The 18009-nt window shown below is 45.1% G+C and overlaps 1 protein-coding gene across 4 annotated transcripts in view; it reads left to right on the top strand.

Annotated features, from left to right (window-relative positions):
• The window catches only part of AUTS2 (activator of transcription and developmental regulator AUTS2), a 1314883-nt gene that overhangs the window by 910177 nt on the left and 386697 nt on the right, over positions 1 to 18009 (top strand). For all 4 annotated transcript variants that reach the window (XM_049903251.1, XM_049903250.1, XM_049903253.1 and 1 more), the window contains one exon: positions 1285 to 1314. In XM_049903251.1, the coding sequence (XP_049759208.1) occupies positions 1285 to 1314 (30 nt within the window). The remainder of the gene's footprint in view (positions 1 to 1284; positions 1315 to 18009) is intronic.

The raw sequence follows: 18009 nt of genomic DNA, 5'->3' as shown, positions 1-18009 counted from the left end.
TTTCCTGTTTCTGTTCATAGCCACATCAGCTCCCACGTCCAGGTGACCACACTAAAAATCTTGGCATCATCGTAGGCCCGTCTCTCTCACTTGCTTCCCATGCCCCCCTTAGGTTTTCAAGTCCTAGTCATCCTACCTTCGGAATTGCTCTCCCACCTGTTCTACCCTCTCCCAAACCATGACACCATCCTGCTTATGACAGAGTGATAGTTGCCAGACTGGTCTCCCTGTGACTTGTCCCCATGGGAAGAGTCATCTTCCTAAAATAGAGAGCTCTGATCATGCCACAGCCCCACTCAGTGTTTGTGTTCTTGCTTTATCTGCTGAACTGAAAGTGACTCTCGGGACAGGCCTGTGTCTCAGTTGGATACCTGTGTAGCTTAGCAATACTTCTTTAGGGTTGTCGAGAGAATGAATGGATATCTTTACCTGCTGAACATTTACTGTAACAAAAGCAGATCTGGCAACATTTATTCATAACCCAAAATTAGAAAACCAAACACACTTGATCTTTTTTTTTTTTTTAATTTCTTCTTTTTTTCTTTACATCTAATGAGGAACCCAAAGCTTTGAGTAAGTTATCATTCTCCGATTATCCCCAACCCAGGTCAGCGTTTGGAATTTGGGGTCTATTAGATATAGTGTGATTCTGCCATCCTAAAGCATATTTTCCTCTCGTATTGTTCATTTATTACCCTGACCTCTTGCCCTTGGTGTCTGTTCTGTAGGGAAAGCTCCTTCTTTTCTCTGGGCCCCTAAACCCTGGAAAAGGCAACCATTACAAGGAGTGCACCTGGCCCGTTGTGATCGATTTCCTTCCAAGTCCAAATGAGAGCATGTAATGCCCACAGGTTAACCTCTTTTCCTTTAGAAAAACACTGGAGATACAGCTGTTCATATTACCTGAAGGTAGAACATCTCAGTTAAGAAATTGATTTTACTCTGAATCGCATTGAATGATCTTGACTCACCATAATCCTGGGCAAGATTGACGCCTGGGTGGGCTCCCCTCTCTCGTGCAGTGAGGGGGATCACTTGCATTACTGAGAGCCTGGCTGGACTGACCACGGGAAGAGCCACGTAGCACAGGCATCAGAATAAATCAAAAGAGCGATTTACCAGCATCCCACTACCGAGTCTCTTTACCAGCACCTGAGCTAATGAAAATGTTGCCAGCTCAGCCAGCGTTTCCTATTTTCTTTACTTGTCTTGCCCTTTTTGTATCAAAAGCAAAAAATATACTCAATCCCTGCACTAACCTTCTTCTCTTATGTTCATTTTCAGTGTGACAGTGACAGTGACCAGGAAGAGAAGGTAAGGCCCCCATCGTGGGCACCGCACATGGCACACTGTGAACACCATGGTACCTGCACACAGCCTGGTGCTGACAGCGCCTTTTCTCCTCTGTAAAAGTGGGCCTCATTCACACAGCGAGGTTTCCTGTAATCACATAGAGCATGTTTAATTTGTGAGGGCCTTGTTTTTTAAACAAACCCTTTAATATTGCTGTATGTGACACTGAGTTTTCAGTTTATGAAAGATGATGCATAAAAATATTTTAAAAGAAGAAATTATTTATTTTAATAGCCGTGTGGGTTTTTTACCCATGAGAAGGGCATTAAACTTAGAAAAAAAGTATGTATTTATTATGTCATTTCTGGGTTCGTGTTACTGACCCGTATGCTTCTTCCTGCTTCTCTGGACATACTGGCCTTCTTGATAGAAATGTTAAAGCCCTATTTTATGTATGTTTCTAGGACTCTTACCTTGGGGAGAGGGGTGGGCGGGGGAGGTTAGGTGGGAACTGCTCTTTCTTGTTCAGGTAAATGGCCAGGTGGGAGGGCGGTTCTTCCAGCAGGTACATGCCTGTTTCGAGGCTGATGGCCAGCAGCCTCTATGTACCCAGTTCACCACGGATCAAGTGAGGAAGCTCAGTTCTTGGGCCACCAGAAGATTGGATCGCAACCTGGTAACGTGAGCTTTCTGCTGCGTGAAATAAAGCGCGGTTTGTCTGTTTGGTCTTTCTTCCCTGCTGTCCCCATCTCCCAACCAAATTTCTCTCCATTTTTGCTACTGTTTTATCCATTGCAAAGAGTTACCTGAATACCATGGTTTCTGTATTGTTAGGCACCAACAGGATGGACTGGCCCTCCCTGCCCATTTCTGAATCCACCCTGCAGAGCTGGCTCTCCTGAGCCCTGTTCTTGGACGGTCACCTCCTGCATGCCTGTGGGTTTTACTCAGACTCCTGTGGTTAGTGTTTAGTGGGACCTTTCCATCAGGCCCAGGATTTTCCCCTCCTTCTCTGCTGCCAGCCTCGGAGAGAGATCTGAAGACTCTTGTTCTGTACTCTCGTTAATTTGAATTCAGCATATGTAGCCTGTTACACAATGCGAGACATCATCATTTGAGCAGGTCAAGCATATTCAGATGAAGACAAATGGTGCTTATTTGATTTCCTTAAAATAAGGAAATGAAAAAAGTGCTCTCTGGAGAAATCACGTTCTGCCTGACTTGGATGATAGACCAATTCCTGTCCCCCAGATAAGAACAGGCTCTGGCCTTGAGGTTTTTATCTCTGAAGGACGGCCAGGCCTGTCAGCCTGCTGACACGTGCGTTATCCATGTCATTTTAAACAGAATGACCTGTGGAAGGGCACGCTGTGCTGTGACATGGTAATGGGCTGTTGGATGACAGCAAAAGTACCCACTGGAAAGGGGGCTGCGGATTATTCTTTTGTTTAACTGACAAGTAGGAGCTTCCTTCCTCCAGCCCTAGGAGTCCTAGCTCCTTGGAAGTAGGACCACTGGTCTTTCAGACAGCCAGTGTAGTGGGTGTCGCAAAGAGTGGACAGCAGTCATGGTTCAGTGTCCAAGGCGTGATCGCCGGCCAGATTCCCACGTGGCAGCCCTCATCTCGTTCGGTCAGGTATCGCGTGGCGCTCAGGGAGGGACTGGTACTTTCTGACTCTCCCAGGAGTGTCTCTGGGGCCATCTCCTACAAGAGACGGTAGATGTCACTTTACAAGTCTGTGGTGCTTCTCTTAGGGATTGGGCCTTATGTGGGATTTCACAACCAGGCAGACATTCTGTGTTATTAAGAAACGAGGAATTCCAGGAGGGCCACAGTACTTGAGCAGCGGTAAAAACCAAAAAACCAAACCCAGTGCCGTCGAGTCGATTCCGACTCCTAGCGACCCTATAGGACAGAGTAGAACTGCCCCACAGAGTTTCCGAGGAGCGCCTGGTGGATTCAAACTGCAGACCCTTTGGTTAGCAGCCGTAGCACTTAACCACTATGCCACCAGGGTTTCCTGAGCAGTGGTAGAAGGTGATAAATGTGAACAGTTTTGCATTCCTTCTAAGGGTCTTCATCAGTGTTCATAACCTTGGCTGCACATTTGAATCCCCTGGGGGGTACCTAGGCTTCTTCAAAGATTAGTTACCCCGAATTTCCGAGGCATCTGAAGCCACCGGTCTCGATGATCATCTAACTCTGGTATTTTCTAGAAGTGAGCTGCTGCAGTCACCAGAGGGGCCTTGGGGGCAGAGTGCTCCCTGCCTCCAGAGAGACCCATCTAGGCCTTTGTTCTCACCTGAATTCCTGAGTTACGGTTACCTGGTTTCCATGGCTGAGCACGGGGAGAAGCCAGGTGTCGGAGTAGAATACTGGGTGGTAGGAAGGTAGCCAGAACCCACCACTCAGAGGTCGAGATGATTTCAGGGCAATAAAGGAGAATAAATGGGTATTTACAGCCAAGTCCAAGAGGGAGGAGGCATTAGGAGTTGCTTCAACATACCTTCCTGCTTGTTGCCCAGTCGTTTTTCCTTTGGGCTGTGGGGGTCCCACAGGTCCTCTTCATTCTCACCTGAGAGCTGCACCAGGACCAGCACTCCCATCGTCTGTCCCCGCCCTGCTACAGGCATTCTCCAGGGCTTTCCCCACAGGACTGATCAAGACTAATTGCAGCTGGGTCTGTTTGGCCCCAGGATAGTGAAGACTGTTGAGTTTCCCCTGTTTGGCCTGGGATCGTCTGATGTTTATCACCAACTCTAACACCATCCTCCCAGACTTCTGCTCCGAATCAGAACCTGGTCCCATCAGCCTCCTCTGTGCCAAAGCCTCTTTCCGGTGCCCCTGGGAGCCCCACAGCTACCCAGGGCTGCTTTCCTGTGCTGCTGGGAGGATTCGCATTCAAATCTGAATTGCTAATAGTGGAAAAGATGCCACTCAGTGTCCTGGGATCCCTCCAGCAAACCCCACCAGGGATGGTGTTGGAGGCAAAAGTGAGACTTGCAGGGCACCCACCGGGAGTTCTCTCTGGAAGACCTGTCACTCTCTTATTCCAGAGGGAACTGCAGAGCCTGCGGCCTAAAATTAGGGTACTGTATTTCATACAGCTGACAGAATTAAGATAAACTCTGCTTTCCTCTGGTGCGAAGCTGTAATTTATAAAATGATACCCTTACTAATTAATGTAGAAGTGGCTGGGAAAGGGACTGGAAAAAGCAGAGCTTTCTCTAAATGCAGGAGCCATCCTCCTGCGAGGAAAAGGCTTTGATGAGACACTGAGCAAAGCATCTCTCTCCTCACCTCCCAGCCATGCAAATACATTGCCCATTAATGTCTGAGAACCTGGAGGACTTTCCTGAAGAGCAGGAATCTGGTGGGGGGTTAGAGAAGGCTGGGAGTGCTCTGCATTTAGATGTGGGGCTCTTCTTCATTGTAGTTAGTGCAAAGAAAAGAGGCACTACTTGGCACCTAATCACCCAAATTAAGCAACTATTCTAGTCCCCCACTCAAAGCGAATTAGTGTCATGAGAACAGAGAGGCGACATGCGTATTTCCATGTATTTGGCCTATAAAATATATATATTTTTGTTTGTTTGTTTCTTCTCTTTCTCTACCACTGACAGCAGCCTATTATACTAACAAACACCCCCTATTTGATCATGAAGTTAATGTGAATATTAAAAATCATTCTCCATCTACCCACTTCCTTTTTATTGTTTTGGCCTCATGACCAAGTTGTTTGGAAGGCGTTCTACCCAGAGGTTGAGGATTCGGGCCTTGGAGTCTGATTGCCCAGGCTTGTGTTTGGCTCTGTGCCTATCGCTTTGTTACCATGGACTGGTAACTTAGCCACTCTGAGCTTTAGTCTCCTTATCTGACAGATGGGGACAATGGCTCTACCCATGGTACTGTTAGGGTTAAATACAGGCATGTGGCTCAGTTCCTGGTCCGTCAGTGCTCGACTAATGTTGACTTTCATTAGTTTTACTCCAAGGGAGGTGAGAGAGAATGCCTTAGGAAAGGAGGAAGGCTCTCATCCTCTTCAGAAGACTCAGGCTCTGCCCCAGAACCTGCCAGAGAATCTGAGATGTGATTTTCTTCACTGGAACCCAGGGTTTAGCCTTCATCTCTGTAGTGTGCGTCAGCCTGAATGGAAGTGCTGTTAAACTTTCAGGAGCCCCAAACAAGGCTTTTAAACTCCCTGCCCGGCTTTCCTTTGGGTGCAACCTGAAACCAAGAGAAAGCGTGCTGTCCTGGAAGGATCACGTGGTGATCAAGTGGGTCAGACAGCCCTCGCCCAACCACTGTCTGTTCCCAAATGCCCATCACTATGTCTTATCTATAGGTGCAGTTTTCGCCATTATGGGTACGCATTTGGGGTGGGCATCTGGGGTGGGCAGGGTGCCTGTATTTTTTTAAAACTTCCTGGGTGATTTTGATATTGGCTTTTAGAATTACTGCCTTATAACAAACATCAAAGAGAAACATTCCTTTTCCCTTGTTCAATGTGCTTGAAATTTTGACTGCGTAGGAGAAAGACTTGAAGGCTGTAGAGATGGTCTGTATGTATGTGTGGAGCTTACGTTTGTAGACACACACACGCAGCACACACACACACACAGCCTCCTTGCAGACATGAACCCCTCTCTTGCCTGTGAAGCTTTTACCATGACTTCTGACTGTAACCGCCCCTGTCAGGGCTGTACGGTGACAGGGATGGCCACCTGGAGAAGGTCGTTTGGTTCCTGTGGTTTGCTCCCCAGTGCCCAGGACAGCCTGCTGGGATGCTGACTAAATGGAAATCTCCCTTCTCTGCACCAACTTTTTAATGCATTCAAATTTTTAATTCATGCTAACATTTGTTGTGCTTGATCGTTTTGTGTTCATCTGTATGGGGGAGGGTGGGGAGGTGTGACGGTTTCTAAGAAAAGAAAACCAGCAAAGGTTTATGTTCCTGACTCAACACAAACCACATGCCTCACTTGGCTCATGCAGGACTCAGAAACTGCTGAGATGTTAGACTGAGGACTGGGTGTGTGGCTTGTGCTGGCAGTGGAAGAGACCCATCCCTTGACTGGCCATGTTTCACCTCGGTGAAGTTTGTGCACCCTCAGCAACGTTCTGAACGCTCAGAAGGCCTCATGGTCGCTTGTGGGAACTTCCCTTTCGAAACAGAACATGTTCTTCCCGGGAGATGGTATAGAGACACTGTCCCACGTTGCAGGTAGAGAAAGAATTTTCTCCTCCTTTCCAGATAGCCCAGCAACAGAGTAAACAGCCATCACCCAAGAAAAGAGCAGGGACCCATGTCATTCTTGTCTTCATGTCCTTGGCACTTTGCATAGTGCCTGGCATGAATCAGGTGTTCAGTGATGTCCCATGTTTTGCTGACTTTGTGTTTCCATTCCTGGATACTCCTCTACAGATAAAACAAGTCCCGAGACTGGCACTTCAACCTTTAGAAAGCTGTGTGTGAGTGTCCCAGCTTCTTTGGGCATTTCCCACAGTTCTTAGCTGAGTTTCAAGAGCTTTCCATTTTGGATGCCTGATCCTATCATGCCTATCCACTCAGCTTCTTCTTACCCTCCAAGTTTATGCCTGGGTCAAAATGACATTTTATTTCTCTTCCAACATCATCGTATTTCCACTTGGCTTAATGACATGACATCTACCCAGAATTCCTATTGTTACCATCCTTGAATGAAATTTCACTGCAAAATTATTTTAAATCCTGAATTTCTTCACTTTTTCATAACATTTTCAGGCCAGACCAAAGTATGCTTCACTCACAATGGATGTGTATGTAGACCGTCTGTCTGTCCGTTGCTACCATGTCATGCACTTGAAAAAGACAGAGGCTGTAAATGTACAGATTCTTGATGAAATATAAATGAACAAAACTAAGAACTACCCAGGAGTTAATGGAAATGTAAGAACAAGTTGTAGATATTCTATTGTTCATAGTAAGAGGGTAACGGAGAGGCAAATTCAGAAGACCTGGTTTCTCGGGTCACACTAACCAGCTGGGTGGCCTTAGGCAACTTACCTAATGTTGCTGAACCTTCGTGTTTTTTTTTTTTTTTTTTGTCTTCTGTAAAATGAGGCTGGATTCAATGATCCAGCACTGAATATCCTGATTTTCTATGTAGCCATTCAGTTCAGGCCCCACAGCAGGGCAGAACCCAGAGGGAAACGAACATGTGATTGTCTTTTCTCTTTGCCAAAGTGGAAAAAAGATTATATAAGAATCACCTCTGTTCTTTTTTCCCTCTCACATGCCTAAGAGAAGAGAAACATAGTGGACAAACCCTGGCACATCCGTATGGCACATCTGGTACACACATTCCTTTCAAGTAACTGGACGTAGGGGCCTAATGACTAAACAGGGTCATTAATTACCTAGGTGTTCAGTCGTTTGTTCATCCACACTCACTCACTCATTTATTTTTCAAGTATCTGCTCATCAACCAAGGTAGACATTATAGTTGTTTGGCTCTGTTGGGACTATAACCATTCACCTATCAGCGAGCAGCAGACCAATTAGTTTAATTTCTGTTCCTCACTTCCCGTAAGTCTTTAGGATAGCTTGGGAAATAGGTGAAGAGCTAGCACACACAATGTGTTTCAAGAACTAACTTGATTGGTGATGAGTGTTATTTGACCTATAAAAGGAATTCTTCTGGAAATGTCGGGGGTTGAGTCCATGAGTTTAGATTCCTAGAGAAGAGGTCCCACTGCTTTCTCTCAGAATGAGCCATTGGCTCAGATTTTATGTCCTACCTGAAGGGAAACCTGCAAAGCCAAGAAGGAGCTGGGGTGAGGTGGTAACGCCCAGCCTCATGGAACTGACCATAAACCCTGAGCCGCCTGAATCGCAGGGAGACCGTGAGCAGAAGTATTTGCGCCGGTGATGCCTTTAGCAACATGTTATGTGTCCCTGGTTTCTGATACTGTGCGATCTGGGCTGTTCCTTGAATGTTGGGAAAATCTGCATTTTCTTGTTGGTTAGAGTCTTCTGTCTCAGTAGAATGGGAGAATTTCTTGTTGGTTGTGCACATGTGCGTTGGGCATCTGGTTGCTTCAGTTAATCCCCCTTGGCAACTTCTGGATGGTGGGTAGTTAGAGATAATTGCTCCTCGTAACTGTGCCATTCTAGGTGTGATGAGGTAACAAAATATCTCTGTTAGGATGTACTAGTAATTAGCCAAACGTCACACTTTGCAGAAGTCCCAAAATTCAAGGGATGGATAGATATATGCTTTCTTCCTTCCTTCCTTTTTTTTTTTTTTAAACAAAGTTCCAACTGGGAAGGTCAAATCGGCCCCTTTCCGTACATCATAGAGCTTTTTCCCATTAGTTCTCATGAGGTTTCTGGGGGAAGTGCTAGCTGTAGTTCTACACGATAGCTTCAGTAGCTTGAAGAATAGCTAGAAGTAGTTTGTTCCATTGTTCTCAACTCAGGCTTGGTTCCAGTCTCCAAGTACATGCATGCTTATGGGGACAGTAGAACAGAGTATTTGAAATATGGACTGTCCAGGAACCCCTGGAATGTGGGGAGGGGCTGTAATGCCCAAAGGGCTCAGTTTGAACTTCATCTTTTATTTCCGGGACTCTTAGTGATTTCTCAGTTCCCTATTTTCTTCGTCTGAAAACGTAGATGCTACTCATTGCTTAGGGCACTAAACAAATGAGATTGGGACAATACTAATAATAATAGAAAAAATAGTAATAAGCAGCCCCATTTCACATCGAAGAGAACATCGTACTATCCAAAACACTTTTACAAACGCCATTTTGTATGACCTGCTAAAGTATTTACCACGGGGATCTATATGTATCCTCACACATGCCGTTGTTGAAAGATAGAGTGTGCCAAATTCCATGCTAGGTCCTTTCAAGGACTTTATCTTCTCGAGCAGGTGTCATCATTTTACAAATAAGGCAAATGAAACTTAAGAGCTAGTAAGGGATTGGACTGAGATATAAACTATGTCCTGAGATTCCAGGATCTGGGCTCTTGGTGCCATGTCATGCTGCCTCTCTGTACATCAGGATGAGCCGGGATACATCCCAGAAGTGCCATTTGAGAGCCCTTGCTGTCTTCTCTCTCTGCCTCACACTCCTTACGCTACGAGAGATACAGATTATACTTCTCTACCCGCCCTCAGCCCACACAAACCACCTTGCTAGCTTCGAAAAATGCAGACATGATAGTTGCTCAGTAAACACTGAATGACTGTGATTTGGTCCACTGACAGCTAGCTTAGGTGTGCAGACTCTGCTGAAATGTACCGTTTGTTCCCTGAGAAGTGGTACTTTAGGGCGAGAAGGGAAGGAGCTACAACGTATGTGAGTCATACAGGTAAGCAGCGAAGTCAGCCTTTGTGGTCCGCCACGACTGGTTAGAGACGTGAGCTGTGCCGGCCAGCAGACAAGCCTGCGCCATATGTGGTCAGGGAACTCAGTCCCTTTTTAAGCGTATGTCTATCTGTGAACATTGAGTATACTCTTAAACCATAGGCTCCCAGCATCTGTGCCTGACACAGAGTGGGTGCCCTGTAAATATTCCTGTCACACCTGGGAGTTGCTCCGTTGATTGTGTGAGTCACACAGAGGAACAAGGACTTGACACAGACATTGTGGGGAAGAGCTGGGCTGGAGCGGAGGAATTTCTGAGCTTCCAGTCCAGAGCTTCTTGCATCCTATGTGGTCTCTCCAGATTGTTTTCCTCTTTGTGACCAGCACGTAGAAGAAGGGGCCATGGTATCAGCATGGCTCCAAACTGCACCCACAAGGTGGTTTCCCCTAGACTGTCATCAGCCACCTCAAGAATCCTCTTATCCATTCCCAGACCCTGACTCCCAGCCCCACAGAGAGCCTGGCTCCGTGAAGCCCCCAGGGCCTTTCCTTTTCTGGCAGCAAACGCTACGGCGTGGGACATTCCTGCAGCCCAAATGGCAGTAAATATCTGAAGCCACCATGTCCATGTTAAAGATTATGTATTTGCCAGGAAGGGGAGAATGTAGTGTTTATCGGCTGGAGCGCGTGCCGGCTGAGCCGATTACGGCACAGCACTCTGTCAGCCAGTGATTTGTCCCGTCCTTTATCATCTGTGTCACTCAGCAACGTGCTGGCAAAGGGAACGGAGCACTCCTTCCCTTTTTTTGTACCCATTTCGTGTAGAAAATTTGTATTTACTTTGGGAGTGTAATTTGTTCCTCATGGATAATGTGACCCTGAGCGGAGCTGGATCATGGGTTAGTTGAAGTGATATTTTCCGCTAATGGTGGTCGTACATCATTGCTGTCAGCTCGGGTTAGGAGGCAAGCACATTACAGCTCCATTTTACCTCTGCAGGCATCTGGGATTATTTGCCATAACCGAGTATGACATGACCGCACTACAGAGTGCATTAAAATTTTACTGGCTTCTCGGGCAAGTTCCCCGGCTCCAGTGTGTACTTCAGGCAGGCAGTCTGATGGGAGCCCGAGGGCCCTGATGTCCTGCTCAGAGGTGCTGCCAGGGGCTGGCGAAGCAGGGTCTTCTGTTCTCTGGCCCCAAGAAAGAAGCTGGGAAGGAATTTACGGAGATCCAGCCTGCAGGTGTGTGTCCTGGACATCCCGGGCTGGCAGGTGACTGGCTACCTTGTGCAGAAATCCAGAGGCTGACCACAGCATCCACCATGTCTGTGCACACACTCCTCGACGCGTCAGCCTGGGGCAGATTGGGCAGCAGGATCCTTCTCCAAGGAGAGCCCGGGGAAGGCGTAAGTCCCCTCCAGGCGCTGGGCTGATTTCTCTTGTTCTTGGCTGCATGTGGTCAGACTGAAGGAAGGAAGCCTAGGCCCTCAGTGTGACGGAATCCATGTCCATCCATGCAGCTGGGCTGGACCTGATAGTCTCGTAAACTCTGTCAGAAGCATGTGGCAGCCATGCTTTGGTTATTACTATCATTGAGTACCTACCTCACGCTCGACAAGACTTTTTACACATTATCTCATGGAGTCTTCATACCAGCCTAGTGACGTGCAGGCATGATTACTGCCATTTTACTTATGAGGAAACGGAGGTTGAGAAGTTAAATAATTTACCAGACGTCTTAGAGCTAGTAAATGGCAAGGACGGGCTTCTTGTCTGGTATGTAGAGCTCTCCGACGTCCAAGCCCGTAAGGTTTCTAGTGTCCCATTCTGTGTGGAGATGTAACAGCCGTCATTTACTTAGTGCTTGGGAAGAGGCACACTATGCATATTAACTTGTTTAATCCTCATTGTCAGGAGCACTGTGTGATTGGCTGCTAATCTGAAGGTTGGCAGTTGGAACCCCACCCCAGCAGCTCTGCGGAAGAAAGGCCTGGTGAACTATTTCCATAATGATTAGAGTCAAGAAAATCCTATGGAGCAATTTTGCCCTGTCACACATGGGGTCACCAATTCAACAGCAGCTAACAAGAAACAGCAGTTCTCATCACAACTCTAATAAATAGAGGCTAATAACCAAAGGTGGGCAGTTCTAATCCACCAGCCTCTCCTTGGAACCCCTGTAGGGCAGTACTACCCTGTTCTATGGGGCTGCTATGTGTTGGAATCGACTTGACGGCAATGGGTTTAATATTGCCCCTGAGGAGCCCTGATGGTGCAATGGTTAAGAGATTAGCTGCTAACTGGAAGGTCAGTGGTTTGAACCCACCAGTCACTCTGTGAGAAAAAGATGTGGGAGTCTGCTTCCATAAGATTTCAGCCTTGAAAACCCTGTGGAACAGTTCTACCCTGTCCTGTAGGGTCACCCTGGGTTAGAACAGATTTGACGGCAACAAGTTTGGTTTGGTTTGTGTTAATATTGCCCCCATTTTACAGGGGAGGAAACTGAGTCACCAAGAGGTTAAATAACGTGCACAAAGTCTCTCACCTGGTATGTGGCAGAGCCAGGGTGCAGGTCCAGGCCCTCTGGCTTCAGACCCTGTGCTCTTAGCCACTAAGCTGCTTTGTCCCTCATGTCCCTCATGTCTGATTTCAATAAGCCCGAGGAAAATACTAGGAAAATACCAGGGAGAATAGTAAAATGTCGGAATAAAAGGAAATGCTCAAAGAGTATTTTATCACTTTCAATTGAAACTCAAACTAGCATCCAACAAAATATTGCTCAAAAGAGATGCTGTGTGATATGCTTTAATTAAGTAATAAGTCCCATTTGCAGTGAGCACACTACTTGCACACAAATGGTGCTCCCAAGGTGCTTGAGAAGCATTTGTTTGGATAAGTTAAGGCTAAGCGGTCACTGTGGCAAAATGCTCTGTTCTTTTTATGTTGCTTAAGATCCTTTTTTTATTTATTTATTGAAAAGGCTGTAGCAAACTTATGTTGAATCATGTTCTTTAAAAGGACAATTTTAAGGCCGCCTCCCAATAATAAGAGTGAGGACAAAGATCAGGGCCCCACAGGCTTTCAGCCCGAGTGAAATAATCACAGATTCCATATTAGTGGGTTCTGGGCGCTGGGCACTTCAGTGTACACACAGGCGTAAGTGCGGACATTACTCATTGCTCTGTCACCGGAAGACCTCTCTCCACCTCTCTAGCCCTCTCATCTCTCCTCCTTCCAAGCCGAAGATGGTCCCCCTCCGGACAGAATGGACAAGCTCCTCTTACCATTGGCTGTGTACATGGTAGGGTCGTAAATTCATGAACTTATTCAATAAACCACACGTAAAATGAGTTGTACCTTGTACCCTCAGGGCAGTTTTTAAAATGCTGCAACAGAAGAAGCAGAGACAAGCATGACTTTTCTCATGGAGAAATGTAAAATTACGTTAGCACACTAAGAATTGTGCTGCCTGGCCCCACTCCCCGCTTGGGCTCCCAGGCACACAAAGTGATCTTCCTGCTAGATTGCAGTAGGTTCAGGGAACTGACCTGATTTTCTCCTGTGGCCTTAGATCCAATCACTCAAGGAGTAAAGGAGAAGAACAAAAGTATTAATCCCAGTCACTGAAAAGTCGTTATCCCTCACAGTTTAGAATGCAGCAGTCATTTTAAATAATGTATTCCCCAGTGACAACGTGACAGGATATGTGGATTATTTACTTTGTTTAAGTAGGGTCTCTCTTGTACCCTCACCCTTTTCTGAACCTGTAATGATGCACAGATAGGCCTACTTTAAGAAAAGCAGATGTTATGTTTACGGCGATGGAAGACTTGGCAATGGTTATGGGTGCTGATTACACAACACACCACTAAATTGCACACGTGAAGAACGCTGAATGGGTAAATGCTGTTTTATGTATGTATTTATTTACAACAATTAAAAAAAAAGAATTCACACATTCAAAAAGAATGAAAAGTAGACAAGAGAGAAAATTCAGAGCAATTATTTATTTCCTGTATAAAGGGATTCACCAGCCTTCTGTAGGTAGCTAAAGTATTATGTAACCTTCACATTCTTATAAATACACAACAAAACTCTCCTATAAGTGTCATCATAAAATCATTGGGTCATTTTAAAACTCTTGACTTTTAACACTTTGGGCTATTTTTATGTTAACACATCTTTTTTAAAAAGACCCATTGCCATCGAGTCGATTCTGACTCATAGTGACCTTGTTGGACAGAGTAGAACTGCACCATTGGGTTTCCAAGGAGCACCTGGTGGATTCGAACTACCAACCTGTTGGTTAGCAGCTGTAGCTCTTAACTACTACGCCACCAGGGTTTCCAAGGAAGTGTATAGGCTTTTGGAATTCAAATAAGCATTGAAACAACCAAACCATGGGGTGGACAGAGATCCGAAGCTGGACTTGGGAAGCAACTGAATTAAATGCTCTCAGGACTCTCTCTTTCTCTTGTCTCTTTCTTTCTCTCTGTCTGCTTTATTCTTGATTTTTCTGAGACTGACTTTCTTCTCTTGGTGGAAATCATTACCCATCCTCCGGAGCTTTTTAGTTTTAGCCAGTGGAAAAGAGACAGCCTCTCCTTTTTTTCTTTGCATGTACTAAAATCCAAGAAAAGGGTTCTGTTCGGCTTAAGTTGGGTTTGGTACCGGGGTAGGTTCTCAGGAAAGGACTGTGGATTGGCCTGGCTTAAGTCAGGTACTCATTCCTGGATCTATCTCCCACCTGTGGCTAGAAAGACTGCCCCATGTTGTCCAAAACAGCTGTCCCTTGGTAGTTCTGTATGTGGTTGTTGAAACTTAGTGAAGTGAGAGCTGGCAGAAATTGTGTGTGCTCTGTAAAAAATAATCTAGCTGTCCTGGCATTTGGGTTCAGCACTCATAGGCATTCATGGCCTTGCCAGCCATAGAAGCTACCTTGACCATTCAAAGCTAACACTTTTTAGTGACCACAGAATCTAAAACATGAGTGTATTTTTACAATTATATGTTCTAGTTGTCCCAAATGTTCATGGAATCAAGTGCTATTCACAGACTGCTTCTGCCTTGCTGAAGATGAACTATTAACAGTTATTGAAAGATACAGGATTTTATAGAGCGGGGGTTCATGTGCACCTGTCTTCCAAATAGTCTAGAATTCATTAATATTTTAATAGAGTAGCGCTGAGTTACTCCTTAAGCATTAAGCAGCTACTGTGAGCGATACAAAGGCCTTTTTAAGACAGTGGGATGCTAATTAGTGAATTACTTACCTATGGTATAAAATGAAACCTACTTATCCAAAGGGATTGTAGTCATCCAGAAACCCAGCCAGTTGCCCTCAAGTCAGTTCCAATTCAGAACGACCTCATCTGTGTCACAGTAGAACTGTGTTTCACAGGGTTTTCAATGGCTGGTTTTTGGAAGTAGATTGCCAGGCCTTTTGTCTGAGGTGGACTCGAACCTCCAACCTTTTGGTTAGCAGCCGAGCACATTAACCTTTTGCATCACCCAAGCTCTCCAGTCATCCCAGAGTACCTAATTTGTGTCCAGTGCAATACTTCTTACATGCTACTGGGCAGCCTTGCTGAAATGGTTTTCGTAAGATTGCAAAATAGCAAGTTGAGTCATGGCTTCTTTCCCTCATAGTTCATTCAGCAAACGTCACCTTCACTGTGTGCTGAGCCAAACACTGTCCTGGGAACTAGGAATGTAAAGACATGACAGGCCTTCAGTGAGTACAGTCTAATGGAAGAGCAGACTAGGGACTAGGTGAACCCTAAGGCCCGCATGGTATATGCTGTTTCAGAGGGATGCTGTGATGGAAGAACTGAACTATGATGTCTAGCGGATCAGGGGTTTTGGTTAGATCTTGCTGAACACATGAATGTCGAGGATTACTAGGTAGCAAGGATGGTGGAAGTAATGGGAAAAGGCAATATTATTTGCAAACAGCAAAGAGTTGTGAAAGGCTTAGCATATGGAGAGAAGGATGAGGACTTCTGTTTTTATGTCGTAGGGTGTGGGCAAGATGAGACCATATATGTGGTTTGAGCTTGGACTTTGTAGAGCAAGATATGAATTTGGACTTGGTCCAGCAGAGAGCCCACTGAGTTCTTCATGTGGGCGAATGATACATCAAATTTGACTCTTTGGAAGGGAATTCTGGTAGTGGTGTGAAGGATAGGCTAGAAGGGAGGGAGACTTTGGCCAGATGACCAAAGAGAAAGCTGTCATAATAAAAGGCTAGATAAAAGGTGATAGGTAATGGGAAGGAAAGGAAGTAGATTTTTAGAGGCATTTCTGAAGCGGCCACTGTGGGTGTGGGGGTCAAGGGAGAAGGGGAGTCATGGATGACTCAGGTTTCAAGCAGGGTTGACTGGATGGGTACTGAAGATGCCAGCAATCAGACACAGAGTGAGGGGGCACTGGGAGAGGCTGGCATCTTAGTCCACAAAGCGACACCTTTGCTTTTTAACACCTTAAAGAGGTCTTTTGCAGCAGATTTGCCGAATGCAATAAGTCATTTGATTTCTTGACTGCTGCTTCCATGGGCATTATCCTTGACAACTTCAGTATTTTCCCTGTTTATCATGATGTTGCTTATTGGTCCAGGTGTGAGGATTTTTGTTTTCTTTATATTATGCTGTAATCTGTACTGAAGGCTGTGGTCTTTGATCTTCATCAGTAAGTGCTTCAAATTCTCTTCACTTCTCAGCAAGCAAGTTTGTGTCATCTGCGTAATGCAGGTTGTTAAGGGGTCTTCCTCCAGTCTTCATTCCACATTCTTTTTTCATATAGTTCAGTTTCTCAGATTATTTGCTCAGCACACAGATAGAATGAGTATGGTGAAAAAATACAACCCTGACATACACCTTTCCTGACTTTAAACCACACAGTATCCCCTTGTTCTGTTTGAACAACTGTCTCTTTGTCTATGTACAGGTTCCTCATGAGCACAGTTAAGCGTTCTGGAATTCCCATTCTTCTCAATGTTATCCATAATTTGTTATGATTCAAAAAGTGGAATGCCTTTGCATAGTCAATAAAACACAGATAAACACCTTTCTAGAATTTTCTGCTTTCATCCAAGAACCATCTCACAACAGCAGTGATGTCCCTCGTTCCATGTCCTCTGAATCTGTCTTGAATTTCTGGTAGTTCTCTGTCAATGTACTGCTACAACAGCTTTTGAGTGATCTTAAGCAAAATTTTACTTATATATGATATCAGTGATATTGTATGAGAACTTCTGCATTCTATTGGATCACCTTTATTTGGAATGTACATGATTACAACTCTCTTCCAGCCGGTTGGCCAAGTAGCTGTCTTCCAAATTTCTTGTCATAGTCGAGTGAGCACCTCCAGCGCTGCTTCTGTGTGTTGAAACATCTCAATTGGTATTCCGTCAGTTTCTGGAGCCTTGTTTTTTGCCAGTGCCTTCAGTGAAGCTTGGAATTCTTCCTTCAGTACCATTGCTTCTTGATCATATGGTACTTCCTGATATAGCTGAACATCAACCAGTTCTTTTGGGTACATACGGTCTGTGTATTCCTTCCATCTGTTTTTGATGCATCCTGTATCATTCAATATTTTCACCGTAGGATCCTTCAGTATTGCAGCTCAAGGCTTGAATTTTTTCTTCAGTTCATTCAGCTTGAGAAATGCTGAGTGAGCTCTTCCCTTTCACTTTTCTAACTCTAGGTCTTTGCATATTTCATTATAGTACTTTACTTTGTCTTCTCAAGTCACCCTTTGAAATCTTCTGCTTAGCTCTTGTACTTCATCATTTCTTCCACTCACTTTAGCTACTCAGCGTTGAAGAGCAAGGTTTAGAGTCTCTTCTGATATGCATTTTGGACTTTTCTTTCTTTCCTTTTCTTTGTAATGACCTTTTGCATTCTTCATGTATGATGTCCTTGATGTCATTCCACAACATGTCTCTTCTCCGGTCATTAGCATTTGATGCATAAAATCTGCTCTTGAAATGGCCTCTAAATTCAGGTGGAATAAGCAATCAAGATCATACTTTGGCTCTGTTGCTCTAATTTTTTTCAGCTTCAGATCAAACTTGCATATAAGCATGGTCTGTTCCGCATCCAGCCCCTGGCCTTGTTCTGACTGATGATACTGAGCTTCTCCATCATATCTTTCCACAGATATAGTCGATTTGATTCCTGTGTTTTTCATCCAGAGAGATCCACATGTATAGCAGCCATTTATGTTGCTGAAAAAAGGTATTTGTGATGAATAAGTAGTTGGTCTCACAAAATTCTATCATGTGATCTCCGGTGTTGTTTCTGTCACCAAGGCCATGTTTTCCAACTACAGATCCTTCTTAGTTTCCAACTGCTG

The sequence above is a fragment of the Elephas maximus genome, chromosome 12 (genome assembly GCF_024166365.1).
Source record: "Elephas maximus indicus isolate mEleMax1 chromosome 12, mEleMax1 primary haplotype, whole genome shotgun sequence".
NCBI classification, from domain to species: Eukaryota; Metazoa; Chordata; class Mammalia; order Proboscidea; family Elephantidae; genus Elephas; species Elephas maximus.
The sequence above is the reverse complement of the archived record's forward strand: the minus strand, read 5'-3'. Positions and strand labels throughout refer to the sequence as shown.